This window comes from Girardinichthys multiradiatus, chromosome 15, assembly GCF_021462225.1.
Source record: "Girardinichthys multiradiatus isolate DD_20200921_A chromosome 15, DD_fGirMul_XY1, whole genome shotgun sequence".
Classification (NCBI taxonomy): domain Eukaryota; kingdom Metazoa; phylum Chordata; class Actinopteri; order Cyprinodontiformes; family Goodeidae; genus Girardinichthys; species Girardinichthys multiradiatus.
Window position 1 is genome coordinate 28,459,441 of NC_061808.1, and position 17,161 is coordinate 28,476,601.

General features: G+C 41.4%; 1 protein-coding gene across 13 annotated transcripts in view; it reads left to right on the top strand.

The window, feature by feature from the left end:
• The window catches only part of LOC124881654 (neurexin-3b-like), a 435,641-nt gene that overhangs the window by 182,380 nt on the left and 236,100 nt on the right, over nt 1-17,161 (top strand). For 7 of the 13 annotated variants that reach the window (XR_007041703.1, XM_047387345.1, XM_047387341.1 and 4 more), the window contains 7 exons: nt 494-613; nt 2,912-3,024; nt 3,138-3,406; nt 4,814-5,004; nt 5,123-5,296; nt 9,548-9,574; nt 12,137-12,256. Coding sequence is in view for 12 of the 13 variants with exons in the window: in XM_047387345.1 (XP_047243301.1) it covers nt 494-613; nt 2,912-3,024; nt 3,138-3,406; nt 4,814-5,004; nt 5,123-5,296; nt 9,548-9,574; nt 12,137-12,256 (1,014 nt within the window). In the remaining variant the exon portion in view is untranslated. The remainder of the gene's footprint in view (nt 1-493; nt 614-2,911; nt 3,025-3,137; nt 3,407-4,813; nt 5,005-5,122; nt 5,297-9,547; nt 9,575-12,136; nt 12,257-17,161) is intronic. The other 6 variants (XM_047387342.1, XM_047387343.1, XM_047387344.1 and 3 more) reach the window with 1 other exon arrangement.

The window sequence follows — 17,161 nt, forward strand, 5'->3', positions numbered from 1 at the left end:
TGTTTATAAAGATTTAAAAACGGGTTCCATCCTTATGCATCACATCCAATAACCAGAAGGAAAATGACACAGCTGCTTCTCTAAGAAACTAGGTGGAGCTGCATTGCCCTCTAGTGGCGTTCAAAATGCTCTAACTTCACTCCATTTGCCTACTACACACTGTGAATGGTGCTTTCTGTGCTCATCAGCCTTTAAATGTATCTAGTGTTATGAAGTAGCTGTAATTTTCATGTTTTAGTGCATTTTATTCAAAATGTTTTGGGATAACTTATAAAAAAATGCTAAAAAATGGATAGAAGGAAAAATCTATTTGAGTGTTTGTGTAACAACAGCATTCTATATGCATTGAAATGAATACAGTGATTTAGACCGTGAAAGCCAGAGCACTTTAATAGTGAGTAATCTGTGCTTCATATTTTAAAACGAACGAAAAATGTGTTTGGTTATTGCTTGTGCCTTCTCCATCCCTCCACTAACTGACCCTCATCTTCAGGCAAGGGCCCTGAGGTTCTTTATGCCGGACAAAAGCTCAACGACAATGAGTGGCACTCTGTGCGAGTGGTCCGGCGCGGTAAAAACTTCAAACTCATTGTGGACGACGACATGGCCGAAGGTATTGCCATTTCATTCATTATTCCTGATAGGCACGCTTCTATGTGTTGCTACCATTGTTTGATTACGTTTCTGCATTCTCCAATTTTTCATGGGTGGGATTTTGCTTTTGATTTAAGAAACTTCTTCCACCAAAAAGTTTAAGTCAAGATCATGTTTGCTCTGAGCTGCATTACAACTGGATGGCTAGTTTTAAGTTATTCAATATCATATTATATATTGTATAAATAAAATTATATTATTTTTCTTATTCTATAATAATATATGAGCAGCCACTTTATTTTCTTGAAAAGCTGTACACTATTTTATCTAATGGCATGAAACCAACATGCTATCCTGATGCTGCAGCTTACTGTATATATTTTTTCTATTTAAGAGTATATTATTTGAATGCATTCTATGCAATCGCTCTTTAGCTATTTTTTTCTGTATGTAAAAGTAATCTTGCATGTTAATCATTTAAAAACTGTACTGTTGTCATTTGTTGTAGTTGTTTTGCTATTTTGTTGTAAATCAATATTTAAACATAAAATCTATCCAGATAACATGCGTCCACACAGCCATGCCTCTGGTGACTTCACTCATGGCATAAAACAAAAGATTAGTACGTCTACTTTTAATTTCTCTTGGCTTTTTTTCATTTTTATTTGCCTACTTTTATTCAAATTCCTCCTTTCAAGGCATTTCCAAATATCAGCTGACTATTTCAGTTCCTGTGCCTCTAGTGATGCAATCAAGCTAAATAAAGGAAAGCAGAATGATCCATTTTTATTCTTCAGCACACTTTTAAAAAGATTTGTATTTTGTGAAATCCTGTTGTGGAAATCTATATTATAGAAACAAAAGCCTTAAAACAAATAAATGAATTGAATTTCTATAGCGCTTTTCCAGTCATACCAGCCAATCAAAGCACTTTACACTAGAGCCACATTCACCTAATGGCATTCACATTCATATTTATACATCAATACACAGATCGGTAGATTACTTGAGATTAAGTGCTTTGCCCATGGGGGCATCGACAAGCAGCAGGGGGAACCTGGAATCGAACCCACAACTTTCAGATTGAAAGACAACTATGCTCCCCACTGTTTTTTATTTGAATTTTTTTATTTCCATTGCCATCTTCCTTACTTCCGTGGTGCCAAGATAAACTGGGATCTTCCTCCATCCTGGTTGGTCAGAGCTGCAGTTATTTAAAACGTTTTAATCACCTCAAATTTTGATTTAGTTTTAAACTATTATTTCTTAATGTGGATTTTAAAAACATGTACTCAAAATAAACAAGGGGTTTAACTATTATATTAGTCTGAAATTGTGACACAGATTAATTTATTAATTCACATTTTTACAAGTGCTTAAACCTGTGGAGGGCGCTGTATGTTCATTTGAAGATTCATATTTTTTTCTTATTCCTGCACAATGTTGACAAAGTATCATAGGAAAAGCAGTATAGGACCTATTTAGTTTGATAAAGCAAAAGGGGCCTACTGAAGTTTTCAAACAATACTTTTCAGAGTTTAAAGTAACTTTAGATGCCTATAGAACAGGGGTGACTAAAGTGCGGCCCGGGGGCTATTTCCGGCCCAGGACTAATATTGTGCAGCCCCCGACTGCGACTCAAGAATAATACAGATTTGGCTTGCAAGCAAACGTGGTTGATCCAGATGAAGAATTTGTTATTCTTATTGAGGGCAAAATTATTCCTAATAAAATGAAAATGGAAAATGTTGTGACAACATAAAGTATTTGTCTTTTAATAACCAGGGTTTTTCTTATTCATAAATAACTATGACCCCATTGGTGCAATGACTTTTACTAACAAACAATTATTAAATTAATACAGGAAGCTTTTTCAAAGAAAGGGACACAAATCCTGTTCTTACTGCTAAGAATAAATTGCTTTGTATTTTTTTCAATTGAGCACAAACAAATTTGCAAACTGGATGCCTTTCTTTTAAAAAGCAAAACATGCTAAACTCTTTTTAAGTTTTGTATTAACAATGATTTACATAACCCTTTACTACACAAATTCTGACTACTTTCTTTGTTTAATTAAAATATTGAATGCTCAGTTCATTGTTCAAAGCAAAAAAAAAAAAACAATATAGTTTTTAGTGATCTTTTTGGCCCACGAGAAGATCCCAACTTGACAATTTTGGCCCATGTGACAAAACCTTTGAACACCTCTGCTGTAGAATCGTTGTTCCTGTGTGATAAAGGGTACTTGGCAGTTTGTGTTCTTTTTTTTTTCCCACAGTTCACTCTTACTCGGTTTTTCCCTTTTTCCACCCGTCAGGTCAGATGGCAGGTGACCACACCCGCTTGGAGTTCAGCAATGTGGAAACAGGCATCTTGACTGAGAAACGCTTCATTTCGTCAGCACCCTCCCCTTTTATTGGCCACCTACAGGTAATAAGAGTAAATGCTAAACATTTGCAGTAAATTTCTTCTCATTTTATCTGAATCCAAGTAACATTTGAAACCCTTTTATTAATCAAAAATTCTGACCGACTTCTCCACAGAGCGTCAAGTTTAACGGTATGCAGTACATTGACATGTGCAAGAATGGCGACATAGATTTCTGTGAGCTCAACGCACGCTTTGGCATGCGCTTCATCGTCGCCGATCCCGTCACCTTTAAGACCAAAGGTAGCTACCTGGGACTGGCCACTCTGCAGGCGTACACCACAATGCACCTGTTCTTCCAGTTCAAAACCACCTCGCCCGACGGCTTCATCCTCTTTAACAGCGGAGACGGGAATGACTTCATTGCCGTGGAGCTGGTCAAAGGGTGAGTGGGATGGAGGAGTTTAAAAGCCTGTGGGTGTTTTATCAAGAAGCAGCAGTCTGGAAATGATTAGTGCATGTAAAGAAACTGTTGATATTAATTAGTGAAGTCAGTTAAAATTTGACAGGGTTGATAAGAGCTTTAATCCTAAATGGCAAAGGTTAAAACGTTTATGATCAACCAAGTACAAAGAATTTATCGTAATGTTCTCATTAGTTTTTCTAATACACTTAATTAAGGGTAAAGAGGGAGATCATAAAAATGCACAAACATACATTGCCTTGCAAAAGTAGTCCTTACACGTCTTGCTAATTTACAACCACAAACTTCAATGTATTTTAGAATGTGATAGAACAGCACAAAGAAGCATATAAAAAGGACATTTGTTTATCAATATTGTTGATAAAGAGCAATTTTTGCCCATTCTATTGTGCAAAATGCCTCAAGCTCAATATGTTTTTTTTCCAGAATTGTCCTTTACCTCCATCCATCTTCCTATCAACTCTGATTAACTTCTAAGTCCTAACTGGACCCACAGCATAAGGCAGCCCCTACTATGAATCCACAAGGGAAAGGCTGAAAAGAGAACTTTTGGTCTCATATGACCAGAGCTCCTTCTTTCATGTCTGCTGTTCCCCCTACATGGTTTGTAGCAAACTTTAAACAGGACATCTTATAGCTATACGTCAACAATGGCTTGGTATTATTCTCAGAAGGCCCAATTTCTGGGGTGACAACTTTAGAAATGCTGTTCATACATTATATTCTAAGACCTCAGCTGTGAATTCTTGTTGCTTCTCTTTAGATAATAGCTACCTCTCTGATTAATGCTCTCCTTGACTGGCTTGTAAGTTTATATGAATGGCCTTGTTAGGTTTGCAATTGCACCATTCTCTATTCGTTCTCAGACGATGGAATGAAAGGAGCTCTATCAGATGTTCAAATGTTTTATAACCCAACCCTGCTACCACAACTTTCTCCCTGAACTCTCTGCTGTGTTGCTTAGTCTTCATGATGCTCTTTGTTCCCTAATGTTCTCTAACAAACCCCTGAAGTCTTCAAAGACTGACTCCTGAAGGCCACTGGTTGCAAAAGATTTTATTTAGGGGTATCAAATGAAAGTGGTAAACATGCGTGCCACTTTTCTATTAGTGAAACGTGTTTCAAACCATAAATTGTTTGCCACTTTACATAATGTGTAAATGTGAAGAGTGTAAATACGCTTGCAAGACACTGTGGATCTCAATGAGTCTGGCCTGATTTCTTTAGATTTTGCCAGCAGGGAGCCAGACGTCCTTGTAATCTTTCAAAGTGGCCTTGATCAGTAGTTCTGCGGGCTTTCAGAAGTCTTTTCAAAACTTGGTTGCTTTTCCACTCATTTCCAGCCTGCTGCTCCTCTTTTCTTGCCAGGTTCATCCACTACGTGTTTGACCTGGGAAACGGGCCCAGCCTGTTGAAAGGAAATAGTGACAACCCACTGAATGACAACCAGTGGCACAATGTGGTCATCACTCGAGACGCCTCCAACACACACACTCTCAAAGTTGACACCAAGTCGGTCACCCAGAACGTCAACGGGGCCAAAAACCTCGACCTTAAAGGTACCACACAGAAAAACCTAACATGAGTTGACAATCACCTCTCTCATTCTTTGGTAACTTGCATCCCTTCCAGAATATGAAAGCGTAATAATGCACCCCTCATTTTGTGTCCCGTCAGGTGACCTCTTTGTTGGAGGTTTGGGACCCAACATGTATCAGAACCTCCCCAAGCTCGTGGTTTCCCGGGAGGGCTTCCAGGGCTGCTTGGCATCTGTAGATCTCAATGGGCGCCTGCCAGACCTCATCAACGACGCTCTTTTCCGCAGTGGACACATAGAGCGTGGCTGTGAAGGTACAAATCGCCTAGTGGGGTAAAGGGGTCACAACCTGCTGCATGACATTTATTGAGTTTACAAAGTTAGCCCTAACAGACACCTGGCAGCATAGTTAATTCTTGTTTTCTTTGATGTGAAGTATTTATCACATTATTGGGATGATGTTTCAAATATGTTATCCATTTTTACTGATATATTTCAGGGATCCTGACATGCTACATCCTTAACACCGTATTAAGCCAAACTATGAAAAGGACAACAGTCTTTCAGAGTGTAGATTTCATAAAATAAGACTTTTAAACATGTTTTATTCAGGTTTCCACTATATGGACCAGGATGTTTTACCTCCCTCTGTAACATGAAACTAAAATGAAGTTGCTGCTAAATTTTCACAAGAAAAAAAAAGTCTGATGTACATTTTATTAGTTGAAACTTTACTGATGACTTTGCTTTATAGTTTGGAACCTTGATATTTTAAATATCTCCTACAGAAAGAAAAGGTTGAAATGCATACTACGTATATTGCCAATTAGAAGATTATATACACTCATCATTGACATGAATGCCATGTAATTTGGGGTTTTCATTTTTTTATTTTTTGCAGCCATCAGCTATGTCCTGGCATTAAATAATTCTGGTTGGGTATTTGACAATTGTTAGGGTTCAAACATAAGGGTGTCCATCAGTGCACTTGGCACCAGGACACCCTAGGCAGGAGGTCTATGATCGACTTTGTTGTTGTATCATCAGACTTTCGGCCGCATGTTTTGGACACTCGGGTGAAGAGAGGGGCTGAGCTGTCCACTGATCACCACCTGGTGGTGAGTTGGATCCGCTGGAGGAGAAAGCCGGACAGACTTGGCAGGCCTAAGCGCATAGTGAGGGTCTGCTGGTAACACCTGGCAGAGCCCTCGGCCAGGGATGTATTCAACTCCCACCTCCGGAAGAGATTTGACCAGATCCCGGGGGATGTTGGAGACATAGAGTCCGAGTGGACCATGTTCTCCGCATCTATTGTCGATGTTGCTGCCCGTAGCTGCGGCCGTAAGGTCTGCGGTGCCTGTCGCGGCGGCAATCCCAGAACCCGGTGGTGGACACCGGCAGTAAGGGATGCTGTCAAGCTGAAGAAGGAGTCCTATCGGCTGTGGTTGGATTGTGGGACCCCTGAGGCGGCTGACGGGTACCGTGAGGCCAAGCGTGCTGCGGCCCGGGCTGTGGTAAAGGCAAAAACTCGGGCCTGGGAGGAGTTCGGTGAGGCCATGGAGAAGGACTACCGGTTGGCCTCGAAGCGATTCTGGCAAACCCTCCGGCGCCTCAGGAGGGGCGAGCAGTGCTTCGCCAACACTGTTTACAGTGGGGGTGGGAGGCTGTTGACCTCGACTGGGGACATTGTCGGGTGTTGTAGGAGTACTTCGAGGATCTCCTCAATCCTGCCATCACGCATTACCTGGTGGAAACAGAGGCTGAGGACCCTTCATAAGAAGGGTGACCGGAGGGTGTGTTCCAACTACAGGGGGATCACACTCCTCAGCCTCCCTTGTAAGGCCTACGCCAGGGTATTGGAGAGGAGAGTCCGGCCGATAGTCGAACCTTGGCTTCAGAAGGAGCAGTGTGGTTTTCGTCCCGGCTGTGGAACACTGGACCAGCTCTATACCCTCTACAGGGTGCTCGAAGGTTCATGGGAGTTTGCCCAACCGGTTCACATGGGTTTTGTGGACCTGGAGAAGGCATTCGACTGTGTCCTTCGTGATGCCCTGTGGGGGGTGCTCCAGGAGTATGGAATTGGGGCCCTTTATTAGGGGCCATCCGGTCCCTGTACACGCGGAGCAGGAGTTTGGTCCGCATTGCCGGCACTAAGTCGGACCTGTTTCCGGTGCATGTTGGACTCCGGCAGGGCTGCCCTTTGTCACCGGTCCTGTTCATAACTTTGATGGACAGGATTTCTAGACGCAGCCAAGGGCTGGAGGGGATTTGGTTTGGGGACCAGTGGATTTCGTCTCTTCTTTTTGCGGATGACGTGGTCCTGCTGGCCCCCTCTAGCCAAGACCTACAGCATGCGCTGTGGCGGTTCGCAGCCGAGTGTGAAGCGGCTGGGATGAGGATCAGCTCCTCCAAGTCCAAGGCCATGGTACTCGACCGGAAAAGGGTGGCTTGTCCACTTCAGGTTGGAGGGGAGTTCCTGCCTCAAGTGGAGGAGTTTAAGTATCTTTGGGTCTTGTTCACGAGTGAGAATGGAGCGGGAGATCGACAGATGGATTGGTGCGGCTGCCGCATTAATGGGGGCACTGTGCCGGTCCGTTGTGGTGAAGAGAGAGCTGAGCCGAAAAGCAAAGCTCTCAATTTACCGGTCAGTCTACGTTCCTACCCTCACCTATGTCCATGAACTTTGGGTCATGACCGAAAGAACGAGATCCCGGATACAAGCGGCTGAAATGAGCTTCCTCCGTAGGGTGGCCGGGCACTCCCTTAGAGATAGGGTGAGGAGCTCGGCCATCCGGGAGGGGCTCGGAGTAGAGCCGCTGCTCCTCCACATCGAGAGGAGCCAGTTGAGGTGGCTCGGGCATCTATACCGGATGCCTCCTGGACGCCTTCCTCGGGAGGTGTTCCAGGCACGTCCCACCGGGAGGAGGCCCAGGGGACGGCCCAGGACACGCTGGAGGGACTATGTCTCTCAGCTGGCTTGGGAACGCCTTGGGCTCCACCCGGAGGAGCTGGAGGAGGTGTCTGGGGAGAGGGACGTCTGGGCATCTCTGCTGAGTCTGCTGCCCCCGCGACCCAGTCCCGGATAAGCGGAAGACGACGAGTACGAGTATTGGCAGAATTGGCAAAGTTAATTTAAATCCACTGGTTTCCTGGTACAAACATAGGTTTTAAGCATAGGTCATACATTTTCCATAGTGTTGAGGTTATTGTTATTTTGGAAGCTTAATGTTAGTCTCCTCTAGCCATTCCAAAACAATTTAGATGTGTGTTTAGGATCATTGTCTTGTTGATGTCAACATGTCAAAACCAAATGGTGTCCAGGTTTCAACCATCTGACCCTCAGATGAAAGGAAAATTGGTTAGGAGGTTCATGAACAACCCAAAAAAGCACCAAAAACTGCTGAAACAGTACTGCCCCGTTCCACATTGATGCTAGTTTAATATGAACATGGACTAAGACGGTGGCGATCAAGAACAGAGCTCCTGCTACAACATCCACACATGAGAGCACAACAAAAAATTGCAGCAATCTCTGCATGTGGTTAAGCCAAAGGAGTTAAAAAAAAAGTTCACAATGATAAGGATGATTGGTGATCAAATATCCAACCAGGATTATACCAGGACATTGCCCATGGTTACAAAAAGTGTGTGGTATCCTTTAACTTTATAATGGACATTTAACCAACTATGAATAATTCATATTATATGGATAAATATGGATAACTTTAAACCTGTGTGGATTTGGAAAAATCCACAGTAACTTCAAAGTGGTGCACTAAATTCTTGTTTTAAAATACGCAAATATTATGTTATATAACCCAGAAAATTATTCAAATACTATCATTAAAATTCCTAAATTAATATGACATTTATGTTCATGATAAGTATTTCTAAGCTTACTACAAGTACTGTACGTATGGAGTTACATTTGTCTCAATATTATTCAATCAAGCAAAAAACTAATCTTAATCAAAAAAACATAATCTCAATCAAAAAATATTAAGCTGTGATCAAATCTTTCAGAGCTGTAACGATTTATTCATTTTTTTAACGGAATATTTTATTTTGGGGAGAAAAAAAAATTGTTTGATAAAACTTTTTTTGATTAAAATGACTCATTTTTTGAATATTATTTTTTTTATTGAGATTAGTTTTTTTTTATTTTTATTGAGATTAGTTTTTTGTTTGATGGAATAATATTGAGATAAATTTAACTCCATATGTATGCCTTACCAGTGTATTTGGTGGTTGTAGTTTCTTATACTTTCTCTAGAGGGCAGTACAGGATTTTTTATAAAGTCAAACAAGACAGTTTTTTAGAAAACACAAATATGTTTTTATAAAATCACTCAATACACCTGAAAATTTCCCACATACATTCACAGATGCAGACACATTTTCACATTTAACATTAAAGACCCTCTTCCATTCAGCAAGGTTCCTATGAGTGGCAAACGCAAACAGGTTTTCTGACCACTAACATTGCTGGTGCCTCACTAATCTTTTGCTCTTGTTTCCTGCTCTGCTCTGTTCTGTTTTGTTGTTTTCTGTCTACGCCAACAAAGTTGGTTTCACCAAAGCCGACCTGCAAGGTAGAGGGTTCAACTCCGCCTCTCGAAGGCCAGCTCGCCTGAAAGGTTGCTGTGTGCAATGCATCGTGGGTGTCACCATGGCAATAACGTCTTTCAGGTGCTGCAGTGGGGACTTGCTCTCTGATGGGAAAAAATATATTTAAGAACTGTGGACAGAAAAGAAATGTTGTTAGGCAGCCAGGAAAATAACCTATTGATACATTAAAGTTGTACAGTGCCTTGAAAAAGTATTCCTACCCCTGGAACTTTTACACATTTTACTTGTTGCAATCACAGTTTTTTTTATAGTTTGTGTACAACATAACAGAAATTGAAGCAACAGGATACAAACACCATGATGAAGACCAGGGAACACAGCAGACAGGTCAGGGATAAAGTTGTGGATAAATAAAAAGCACGGTTAGGTTATAAAAAATATACGAAGTTTTAAAAATCTCATTGCGGACTGTTAAATCTATCTTCCAAAAATGAAAAGAATTTGGCACAAGTGCACACCCATCATCCAAGACATGTGGTGGAGCTGCAGAGATCTAGCCTTTATGGAAGAGTGGCAAGAAGAAAGCCAATGTTGAAAGAAAGCCATATGAAGTCTTTTTAAGTTTGCCACAAGCCCTGTTGAGAGACACAGCAAACATGGAAGACGGTGCTCTGGTGAGATGAGATCAAAATTCAACTTTTTGACGTACATGCATAATGCCAGCATATGAGTCCACAATGCCAGCACCATCTCCACAATGAAAAATAGCGGTGGCTTTTTTAAGTTGTGACAGGAGGAAGCGGTTCATCTTTTTGCAGGATGACCAGAAACATTTAGCCAGAGTTACGATGTACATTTGCAGTTTGTATTTATAATGTAACAAACATGTGATAAAGCTCAAGGAGTGTGACTACTTTTGGCACTGTAAATATACATTAATCTGGCAGATTAGGTCTGGTTTATTCTGTGTTTCCTTTCCTGCAGGAAAAATGTGCAATTCTATTTAGAAAGTTGCTAAAATTCCAGCATCCACTCTGTAATTAAAGAGTGGAAATAAATCAGGTCATTTCAGTAATGTGGGCTCATTTAGACGGCCTGAAGCTACTGCATAAACAAACGCAGTAGCACAGTTTGCAGCTGCAGCTGAATACCAGTTGTGACACATTGTAGGCTGTTGCAGTCAGTATAAAGAGGCTGTGGCTGCACACCTAAACTGTCATTGTGCTGCAAGCATAAAACCTCTGATATCTGCTGCCAGGATACTTTCTTTTCCAGAGAGTGAGTCTCCTGCTCCAACACTGGAATGCACACATTCCATTTGCCTTGATATAACACTGTACATATATGTGCACAGCGCTCAGGACGCCTGGTTGACTACCATTACCGTACATTACACAGTAAATGCACTTTCAGCTGGCGAACCTGCTCTGTTTTTCCACTTAAAATGTCCCCTTCTTCTTTTCACATCATCTTGCACAAGACAACTGCTCTTAAACAAAGTTTACTTGCATTTGTCAGTTTTTTTTTATTATTTGTACTTTGTTTTATTTACTTGGTTTTTTTTCCTACTGTATCTGTTTATTAGAGGGATTACTGTCAAGTTTCTTTCTCCTTTGTCTGTGCAGACTCTTAATGCCAGATTGTTTATCTCGTTATCTATGCAGTGCACTTGTCCTTATCTGCATTCCCTCTCTCTAGAAGTATTCAAAAGTGAGAGCTATGTGTGGTGTGAGGAATAGCAAACACACATCCAGTTTGACTTTGAATACCCTCCTGGATTCTTGTCTGGCCCTGGTGCATACTTTGAGATATGTGCCATGTGTTCTTAAGTGCTTTATATTTATGTTTCTTTTCTCTTCATGATTTCTGACATGTCTGTCTGGTGAATCTAGTGTTCATCTTGTACTCTGACACAGGTGTTTAGGAATGTAACCAACACCATGATTATGGCATTTCTATATGGTAGTTGTTAACTGGAGTTGTCTTTTTTTAACTGTTCGAATCTTGTCTTGCTTGTTCGCAGAGGGAATGCAGCGTTTAGAAGTTTTACTCCGATAAAACTTTCCTGAATCATGTCGGAATGTATAAAAAGTTGCATGCTGGTTCACTTGCTCTTGAAAAAAAAGACTGAAACCGAAGGATGTTGACAGTGTCGTCACATCAGCCAACCCACTCCCACTATCATCTGCAGTAGCTCTTAAAGGTTGATAATTTTGCTTGCTTTCAGTCAGGTTTCACTATAATCAAATCACAGTATTTGCATAAGCTCCTTCTGCTTGAAGAGCATGCTGTGGAGCGTGTGAAAACCTGGTGCCTCTACCTTAATATGTCAGTACGACTGCATCTTCGCACAATGAGATGGGATTCCTGAGACAGTCCTTAACCGGCCTGTACTCAGGTCAGGCTTCCTGTGGTGGCACTGTCTACTCCTCCTGCTTTCTCTTAGGCCCACATATTGTAAATCTGTCTTTCTAGAGTGCATATCTTCTGCATGGGTCCTTTTTTCTTTAGGCTCCGTAGCTGCCTTAAGCATTGCCTGACTGCACACCGGTGGTATCTCTTTTTTTTCTCTCTCATCTCTCCAGGCCCCAGTACCACCTGTCAGGACGACTCGTGCGCTAACATGGGCGTGTGCATCCAGCAGTGGGAGAACTTCACCTGCGACTGCACCATGACATCATACACAGGCACCCACTGCAATGACCGTGAGTACAGCTCAACTTTCAGCTTCTGCTATTTACAGGAACTGTTTTTTTTTTTACACGATTTGTTTTTTTATTTTTTACCTTTGGCAAGTCAACTAACATTCAGCAGAACAATTTCATTTGCATTTTTATCACAAAACATTCTGAGTGGACCAAATTCGTGATGTTTTACAGAGTGCTGCGCTATAATACTATCTTCATATGCAAATAGGTTGTAGTCCTTTCAAAGATTCAGATCCATGTAAACACAGATGCTTTACCTTCCACAAATAAACTGCTAAACAGGATCTATGGTTGTCTTCTGTTGAGCCCTGCAATTGAGACGGGAGTGGAAAAACTCTCCAGAAATATTTTTTTATATTATAGCGACCCTAACATCTGCACTTCGATGCAAGGAATTTAGATAGGAACCTCAGTAATCATTTGGGATTTGCAAGACTTTTGTAGGATCTCGCAAATGTACATTTGACTTTTTTTCCTCCAGTGTCCCTTGTGGGGCTCAGTACTCTTAGTACTCTATATTTAAAAGGAAATGTCTTGTATTTCTGTTTCTGAAACTGTGAGGGCTTTTGGCGTCATGCTTTGGAGCTGACTATCTGTGGCTGATGATGTGCAAACTACCAGATTCGGGCTCAGTCACCTTCTACTAAATGTCTATCACAGGAGAAATGAAAGTGTGACTTTGTGTGCGTGTGTGTGGTTGAGCTAGGATGTCTTATCCCCATGACGACAGGGGACTCCCCCCTCGGTAATCACGCTTGGCGGTCTTTCATTTAGCGTTTAATAGAGGGGGCACAGTGCTGCTGGGCCCAACTAATGAGGTGGTAGAGGCTGTTAGCGAAGCTGCTATCTGTGAGCTCTGGCGTCCGCTAATCATCCAGACCTTTCTGATGTCAGTGGTGGCTGCTGTGTGTGACTTTATAGCTCTCATATCCTTTTTTTTTTCTCATTTATTTTTACTTTACCCTCTTTATACGATGTTTTTATTGGATTTACACACTGGACAAGTAACTGACTCTACTTCTTGCACGGTGTTTGGAGCAGAGAGTTTTTGTGTTAATTAGTGATGAGAATCCACCTCCCAGTGCCATCAGTGGTGACATAGAAAGTTTCATTGATTTTAGATCTTATCTGACAGACAAGCATCTTCTTGAAATGCAGAAGCTTAGACGCTCGTTTATTTACCTTCTTTATGACACTAGAGATATAAATCTTAATTTCCCCTTGTTTGTTCTTAGAGATGGGCTAAACTGATTTGGTTTACATATTCAACTGTTTTCTTCATTTCTTGTAATAAAAGCAAGAAACTGCTAAGGGTATGGAATTGGGTCCGCATTTAACATAAATCCCAGAGCTCAGTGATCCTGCAGTCACCCCAAGCCCAATGCTGACTCTGGTCTCTGCTTGCAAGGTTTCCTTTTACCACCAGGTGGCAATAAAGACACAAGAAAGACCACACACTGTGCATCCTTGCTGAGAGAAAATCAGATGCATTTCCCCAAGCATAGAATCAGCTTACCAGTTCTTCCCCTGCACTGATTTTGCTTCTTATTGCTCTCTCTATTTTTTTATAACACCCCCCCCCCCCCCCCCCCTATTTCTGTAAAAACCCGCTGCCTTTTCATCACCTGCACTTGATGATCATTAAAAAAAGAGCAATTTCCTGAATGATACAAACTCCAATGTTGGTCTTATTGCCAATGGTTTTACTGCTTGGTTGAAGTAGCTTGATTAAAAAAAGGTGTGTGTGTGTTCAGTGCGACTGTGTTGCTTCTTTCATTCGGCGAGCACAGCGCTGAGAGAGTTTCTAATTAACAATGTGGAAATGGAGCTTCTGTCTCTGTATGTCTGGGCCTTTCTCTTTCTGATAGCTGGCAGCATAAATCAGTAATTGTCTCCCTCTCTAAATTCATCATTGTCCAAATGAAGGAATGTAAGTAAAGAAAAGTGAACTCTTCTGCCAGTGATGGTGATCGAAGTTTCATCTTCACCGATTGTTGGCACTCAGCCTTTGTGGCTAACAGGTGTAGGAGTTGGGAACGTAAAAAGCACCACAGCAGGTGAAGATCATCTATTCAGCTTCGATTTGTTCTTGTTCACCTCTGCAGCCCTCACTTTGGATTGCACTCTCTGAGGCACAAAGGATATTCGCAGGGATGTCTGCAGCAAACAGGGCCATTTTCGATGCTGCTCAGAGCGTCTTGAGGTGCACGCTGCGACTCGGTGCTGCAATAAAATAGGGATGGGGGTGTACACAGCATTTCTATTCTATTTGGTTCTGACTCAGTGTTTTGCACATTTCTCCCTCTGTTTCCCTCTTCATCTTTGTGATTACTTCTCTTTTCCCCCTGACAGGTTTCATTAATGCCACTGAATTTAATTTTAACTGCAAGGACATCAAAGCTTTGGGCCACTTGGACATTCCAAATCTAGAACAATTACTTGGCTTATATAATAGAATTATCTCTGCAAAGGTCACTGAGTCATGCGCATGGTAAACAGAACGACAAAGTGGAGAGGGAAGAGGGAGGTGGGGGGGCGGGAGACAGAACCCTAATTTCTGGTTTGATGCTGACATCAGTAATTGCACAGATAGATTTTTGGAACTGAATGAATTTCTCTGTCAGCACGATTCCAGCAGCAACCCTCTGCTCCTGCTTAACCCAACGCCCGTGATTTATTTTCCAAGGCGTGCTTAGAGGGCTGTAACCATATCTGGCTAACTGCTTACACAAATGACAACACAGCCAGCAGCTGCACTGCTCCTTTCACTGTTGGGGAAAATATTTACGGTGCCCGCCTTGTACTCATTTCTAGTTATGCAGCGAAAAATAGGAAAAAGAAAAGGAGAAGGAGAAGTGGTCAGGCCATGTTGTCTTGAAGCAGACAATCCAAGATAATTCCACCGACCCCCAACATACACAACACCCCCTCTTCTCCCTTTCTGAACAACATTCCTGCTTCAAAACATTAAACCAGGAGGATAAAAACAGGCAGCAGCACAACTCGGATAGTCAGTTTGGCATGATGTCAGGGTTGAATGAAGGATTTTAAGGATAAACAAACCATATAGGCACCTATCCAATCACATACACTCTCCCTTTGTGGATATGGAGAGGAGACCTTATGAATATTGAAGGAATTTTCATTGAGGCAGTGAATAATTTACCCAGCTGTCTCCTTAAAAGGGATTAAGTAGCTGGAGCTGGCTGGAACCAGCTCGGCAGGTGTTGAGCCGAGGTTAGCTTGGCTGCAGAGCACCCAGACATCTATGAACCAGGCTCTGTGTCAGCTGGACACAGATGTTGGCTTTTTTACATCATAGTTTTAAAACACTGCTTTGTTAAGCAGCAGATGTAATTATGAGGTCCAATTTTTAGGAGAAAAATAAACATAAAATGGTTGTCTTCTCACAGAAGTGTAAAACAGTTTCCTGCTGAATCCAAAGTAACCTTTTGGCAAAAGAGCATTTATAAGTGGAGCATTTGCCTATAAATACTAAAGGTGGATCAAAAATGGGCCAAAGTGTTCCACAGAGGATGATTTATCCTCAGGGCACAACTTATCCCAAAAGCACACTTTGAAACAGTCATACTCTCTTTGGTGCAATAATTCCTGTCATGTATTGAGCAGTTCGACTTGAAGTTGCTGTCCAATCTAATTATTTTTCTCACAAAACTTAGAAATTGACAAAAGCATAAAAAACTGTGAACAAATATTGAACTGCGATATATTGAACGTAATGTTTTGAAAGAGGATAAATATTTTTCAAGAATGTTTAATCACACGCTCAGCTAGTTGACAAACACTCCTGTTATATATGCCAAGTGACTTTTTATCATTGTCCCATTTGTTGCTGCAAGGTTAGGTATGGCAGTGTTTAGATAAGATTCAAACTTCATTTGAACTTTTTCTGAACAACCATGCAAAAAAGCCACTGATTCGTCATTTTTCCAAAACGCATAAATGTTGGTCTCAAGCACTGCTTGCACGTCTAGCTGGACAGCTTGTAGTCCAAGGGAAGAAAATAGAAAAGCAAAATGCAGCAGGGTGTAGTTGTTTTATATATTCCATACATGATTGAAGGTTAATTCCAGCTATAAGACTTTTATCAGTGCTCCTGTGATTATTGCCCACCTATAGTTTTAAAGCTCTAGTCTCCAGCCACTTGTTGTATCTTACTTGTAGGTATATATCCTGCACTTGTACTTGCACTAATGACGATAAAATCATTATCGTGACGCATAAAGTCAAAAACAAAGAAACTTTTACTTAAGCCCATTGTCTTGCTAGCAGCTCCATTGCACAGCCTCTCGAAGCACACTGCAGTTTGTGCCTTGTCAACTGGTCCCTCACATCTTTCTCAACCCTACCGGTTTCCCGAAGCAATTTGAAAACATAATCATGGTCATAGAGAATGGAGCCAAAATAATAACAAACAAACAGAGACCTCTACCAGAACGCATTGACTAGCCATCAGCTCCATTATCCAGTCTCTGTCTCCTTATGACTACCGATCAAATCTTCACATAAACCTCATGATTTTGTAAATTACAGTATAAATCTTCCCCCCTGGCTTTTGGCTGTTGTTTGGCTCAGTGCCTGCATCCCAGAGACACCGTCATCAGCCTTTGGCAACCTTTAGTTTGTGTTCAGCTATCTCTGTATTGTTTCTATTGTATGTATTTATTATTTTTTATAAACCCGGTGCCCTAAGTGTTTAACAGGTTTAGCGTATCTAATGGCGCCTGATGTTGCATCCACCAGTGGAGGTACCAATAACACAAACAAAGTATATCTATTTCTCTCTTCATTCTTTGTCTATGATGTCTCAAATATTGTGTGGATGGAGGGGTTATAAGGCTAATGATGCTTGTTCAGCACTGCATCATGTCCCTATGTTAA